Source organism: Cervus canadensis, chromosome 13 (genome assembly GCF_019320065.1).
Source record: "Cervus canadensis isolate Bull #8, Minnesota chromosome 13, ASM1932006v1, whole genome shotgun sequence".
Lineage (NCBI taxonomy): Eukaryota > Metazoa > Chordata > Mammalia > Artiodactyla > Cervidae > Cervus > Cervus canadensis.
The window spans coordinates 15,085,863-15,091,282 of NC_057398.1; the positions used below are offsets into that span (position 1 = coordinate 15,085,863).

Genomic DNA, 5,420 nt, shown 5'->3' on the forward strand with positions numbered 1-5,420 from the left:
GAGCACAGTTTCCTTGTCTCCCTGCTATACTGTGAGTCAGTCCACTGCGTTGTTCCACACCACTCCCATAGATGTGACATTTACAACCGCACCCAGCCTGACAGTTCACTATACCGTCTCTGGTTTAGATCCACAGCCTGCTGGGGGACCACCTACTATGTCAAGCTCTCTATGTTTTACTCATGGACCCTCAGACTGTGTAAAAACTTTTGGAGATTGGTTTCCCATTAATTATTTTTTAATAAAGGCACAAAAATAAAAACAGAAGAATCCTCCTATAAAAAGCCTACATTTCTGTCCCATCAGCAATATGGAGCTTTTAATCTTTTCATTTATTGCAAATGCTCCCCGCAGCTGCCCCCAAACACATGTTCACTTTTCTTGCCTACTTGTTTGTAGTTAGTTTCCAGCCCTAAGTAGTGGAGCTGGATTCCGTGTTCCATTTATTAGCGTCATCGCAAAAGCCATCACATCTTCCAGAGCTCATTCATCACTCTCCTTCTCTCTCAGCATCATTTTAAATATGCAAGGTCTCATCACCAGTATCGAGGTCTCTGGTCTGCAGAAGGAAGTAAAGGAATACAATTTTAAGACACAGACTGCCTGGGAATCATCCATTCATTTTTCATGTGTCCAGAAATTTTTCACTAAGTTGCTAATATGTGAAGGTCACCATGGAGGTGCTTCAAGGAATGCTGAGATATAAAATAGTGTTTACCGAGTAAGAGGTGGGCGGAGGGAGCGGGAGGTTTGGGTGCTTGAGTTTCACCGGCCGGAGGGGGAACTGCGCGCTTGAGGTGTCCAGGGACTGAGCATTTCAGATCTGCTTGGTAAACCTGGTACACCACCATGCTGGCCGCAAGACTTGTGTGTCTCCGAGCACTACCTTCCAGGGTTTTCCACCCAACTTTCACCAAGGCCTCCCCTGTTGTGAAGAATTCCATCACGAAGAATCAATGGCTTTTAACACCTAGCAGGGAATATGCCACCAGGACAAGAATTGGGTTTCAACGTGGAAAAACAACCCAAGAACTCAAGGAGGCAGCTTTGGAACCATCGGTGGAAAAAGTATTTAAAATTGATCAGATGGGAAGATGGTTTATTGCTGGAGGGGCTGCAGTTGGTCTTGGAGCTTTGTGCTGCTATGGATTGGGAATGTCTAATGAGATCTGAGCTATTGAAAAAGCTGTAATCTGGCCTCAGTATGTGAAGGACAGAATTCATTCCACTTACATGTACTTAGCAGGAAGTATTAGCTTAACAGCTTTGTCTGCCATGGCAGTGAGCAGAATAAACTTCATGATGAGAGGCTCTTGGATAACCATTGGTGCAACCTTTGCAGCCATGACTGGAGCTAGAATGCTGGTACAGTCAATATCATACAAGCAGAGCCCAGGCCCAAAGCACCTTGCTTGGTTACTCCATTCTGGTGTGATGGGTGCTGTGATGGCTCCTCTGACGATATTAGGGGGGCCTCTTCTCGTCAGAGCTGCATGGTACACGGCTGGCATTGTGGGAGGTCTCTCCACCGTGGCCATGTGTGCACCCAGTGAGAAGTTTCTGAACATGGGGGCGCCCCTGGGCGTGGGCCTCGGTGTCGTCTTTGTGTCCTCACTAGGATCGATGTTTCTTCCACCTACCACTGTGGCTGGGGCCACTCTGGACTCAGTGGCAGTTTATGGTGGATTAGTTCTTTTCAGCATGTTTCTTCTGTATGATACACAGAAAGTAATCAAGCGTGCAGAAGTAGTACCAATGTACGGAGTTCAGAAATATGATCCCATCAATTCGATGCTGGGAATCTACATGGATACATTAAACATATTTATGGCGTGTTGCCACTATTCTAGCAACTGGAGGCAACAGGAAGAAGTGAAGTGACTCAGCTTCTGACTTCCTTAATACATCAGATATCTGGCTTGTTTAATAGGGGCAGATACTCATTAAATAGTTTGTACAAGCAGCTTTCGTTGAAGTTTAGAAGATAAGAACTTGTCATCGTGTTTCAAACGTTCCAGTAATGTGATGCTTCAGGTCTGCTTTTCTCCTGGAGAATAAATTCAGTAGTTCTCTTCCAGATTAAAAAAAAAAAAATAGTGTTTACCTTCAAGGAATTTACTGGAAAGTCGTGTGGATTAAGAGAGAGAGGAAAGACAAAGGCAGCAGAGGATAGACTCCTTAGTGAGCTGGAGTTTCAAAGGAGCCCAAGATCACTTAAACTGGTGTAGTCAGAGAAGTTCTCCTGGAGGCAGTGACTAGATGGTGGCATTTGACCTGAGCCTTGGAGGATGAACAAGCCCTTGGAAACCAGAGAAGGGAGGCAGAGGAGAAGGAATTTTAAAAGGAGGAAACAGTATCAACAAAACCATAGAAACAAGAGAGCTTAAACTGTGTTTGAGGATGCTACAGTTAGTTCATACTTTGGGACCCACAAAACCGAGGTCACCCCAGTGGCCTGGCCCATATCACAGATTTAAACCTAAGTCAGCCTGCACTTAGGAGAAATTCACTGTCAAGGAAACCTGCACCAATCACAACCTTCCAATTCATGTTTAGCCAGCTTCCCTCACCCTAGAAGATGGGAAGTGTGAGCCTTATCAGGAAATCCTGGGCCTCCTAGTCAATCATGCCCTGTTGCCACTTGCCTCTTACACTCGGCAGAACTCACTCTTCCCCCCAAGACCCCCTGGAAGAGAGCTTCCCTGCTTGTGAGGTACTGTCTTCCTCCAGTCTGTGCGTACTTCCCCTTGGATATAGGGCATCAAATTTGTTGCTTAATTGTTTAGGTTGTGTCGTCTGACAAGGACATCATCAAGACCAGGAGCTCCTTCATTAAAAGCACCCAGGAAACAGAGCAACAGCATGAATTCCCAATTCTCACCCAGAGATTCTGCTAGAATGTTCCTCCTCCTTCTCTCTCTGTAGGACTAGCTCCTTCTTATGCTTCAGCTCTGAGGTTATGTCAGTTTTGAGTTTGAGTATGCTTCAGTGGTGTCCGATTCTTTGTGTAGCCCATCAGGCTCCTCTGTCCATGGGGGTTCTCCAGGCAAGAATACCGGAGAGGGTTCCCATGCTCTCCTTCAGGGAATCTATATAACCCAAGGACCGAACCCGTGTCTCTTATGTCTCCTGCATTGGCAGGTGGGTTCTTTACCTCTAGCATCACCTGGGAAGCCCGTGTCAACTCCTCAAAAAAGACCACCACCTCAACAAGCAGGATTCCTTCCTGCCAATGTTCTCTCTCTCAGTGCCTCCTCCTTTAAATCTTAACATGTGCCATGGTGTATAATCATTCTGTCAATATCTTTGCTTACTTGTCTAACAATAGCATCTAAAGTCTCTAATAACAGAGATCACATCTGTTTGCTCAGTGTCTGAAAAACAGTGGGAGCTTAATTAATATTTATTGGTTGAATGCATGAAAAGCCAAGGCTGCATGATGACTTTTATGGGACTTAGATACTTTCGTTTTCATTAACTCCTTCTCCCATTAAAAAAATATTTAAAATTATGTTTTATAAATATGAATATAATCCAAGCTGGATAATATTCATTTTTTTATTTTGACTTTAAAAGAGATGAAAACATATGAAAAGTAAAATATTTTATGGATCCCCAAAAGCATGATGGGCCCTAAACACTGTTCTTCCTGTCCCCAGTGGACCAGTGAACGCTGTGAACAGCAAAGCATTTCAAAGAATTATTAGAAAGCAAAGCTAGACAAACAATATGTAGTAAAATTATGGGAGGTCATGTACACCTGACTTTGACTTGTGTAAGTTTGAACTTTATTTAATTTTTAGGTGTGATATTGGGATTTATAATAAGAGGTATATATTTGGCCTTTGTCTTGTTTCAGGCACAGAGCTACTGAAACCCTTGGATATTCCTAAGTGTTGAGAGAATAAAGATGTACTTTGGTATGCTAGTGCAGTGACTTTGGAAAGCCTTATGTAACCTAAAGATGGGGGTCTTTTGCCACGGGAGCCAGCCATGTGATTAGAGTACCCCTACCTCAACCTCCAGGTTGGGAGAGGGACTGAAGATTGAGTTCAAGTGGGCAATGATTTAATCAATCATACCTATGCAATGATGCCCCCACAAACACCCAAAAGGACAGAGTTTGGCAAACTTCCAGACATGTGAGCCAGAACACATCCCCATGCCATCACACCCAGTCCAAACTCCATGAGGGTAAATAGAAGCACCTTTGTTTGGGACCTTCCCCTGTGTATCTCTGCATCTGACTGCTGATCCTTTAATATCCTTTGTGATGAACTTTTGATCAAGTGAATCAACTGACTTTCTGAGTCCTGTGGACTGCACATGAAAATTCATCAGACCCAAGGAGGGGGTTGTGGATACTCTAGTTTATAGCCAGCTAGACAGAAACATAGGTAACAACCTGGACTTGCAGTTGACATCCGAAGTAGAGGGACATCTTGTGGGACTGAGCCCCTTAATTTGTGGAATCTAATACCATCTCTGGGTAGAAGTGATTCAAAATCGAGTTGAATTGTCAGATACCCTGCTGGTATCCAAGAATTGCTTGGTGGTATGTGTGGAACACCCACCACGTTCTGCAAACACTTACACTGGAACTGGTTGCAGAAACTTTTTGTAAGCAATTAAAAATCATGGAATCTAGAAAGATGGTATAGATGACCTTATTAGGAAAAACAGAAATAGAGCTATAGATGTAGAGAATAAATGTATGGACACCAAGGGGAGGGAAGAGGGTGGGATGAATTGGGAGATTGGGATTGACATATATACACCTCTATGTATAAAATAGGAAACTAATGAGAACCTACTGTAGAGTTCAGGGAACCCTATTCAGCCCTCCGTGGTGACCCAAATGGGGAGGAAAGCCAAAAGAGGGGATGTATGTGTATGTATAGCTGGTTCACTTTGCTATACAGTAGAAACTAACACACATTGTAAAGCAACCATACTCCAATAAAAGTTAGTTTTTTTAAAAATCATGGAGAAAGTTTGAGCTCCTATCATACCTATGCAATGATGATACAGTTTCAATTTTCCAGAGCCACTGTAGGAAGAAGCCATAGGATGAGCAAAGAAGGGACACATTAGCTTCCAGAGTGTGGTCCAGATACCACGAGGTGAAAAGGAATCTGGACTATGGGACGGACAGTGATGAGAGTGCTAGAAGAATAAAAGCAGAGCCCAGAGAGTCTGTGAATGTCTCTCACAGATGACTGTCTAAGGATGGCACACCAAAGGCGGTTGCAGTTCTGAGCCAGGCCTGGGAGAACAGTGTCATCAGCAACAGAAACAGTTTCATTTGGAGAAGAGAGACTCGGTGGGGAACATGATGAATTCGATTTGGGATATGTTTTGGAAAAGGGATGCTGGCAGAACTATCAAATGGAATGTTTAGACAGTCAGGCACTTAGAAA

At 43.7% G+C, this 5,420-nt stretch overlaps 1 protein-coding gene across 1 annotated transcript; it reads left to right on the top strand.

The window, feature by feature from the left end:
- Positions 1-733: 733 nt before the first annotated feature.
- Positions 734-2,077, top strand: LOC122452428 (growth hormone-inducible transmembrane protein-like). The gene is given in 2 exon segments (XM_043486021.1): positions 734-1,830; positions 1,832-2,077. Coding segments are annotated over 2 exon segments (1,026 nt in total). The 5' UTR covers positions 734-849; the 3' UTR covers positions 1,877-2,077.
- The last annotated feature ends 3,343 nt before the right edge of the window (positions 2,078-5,420 follow it).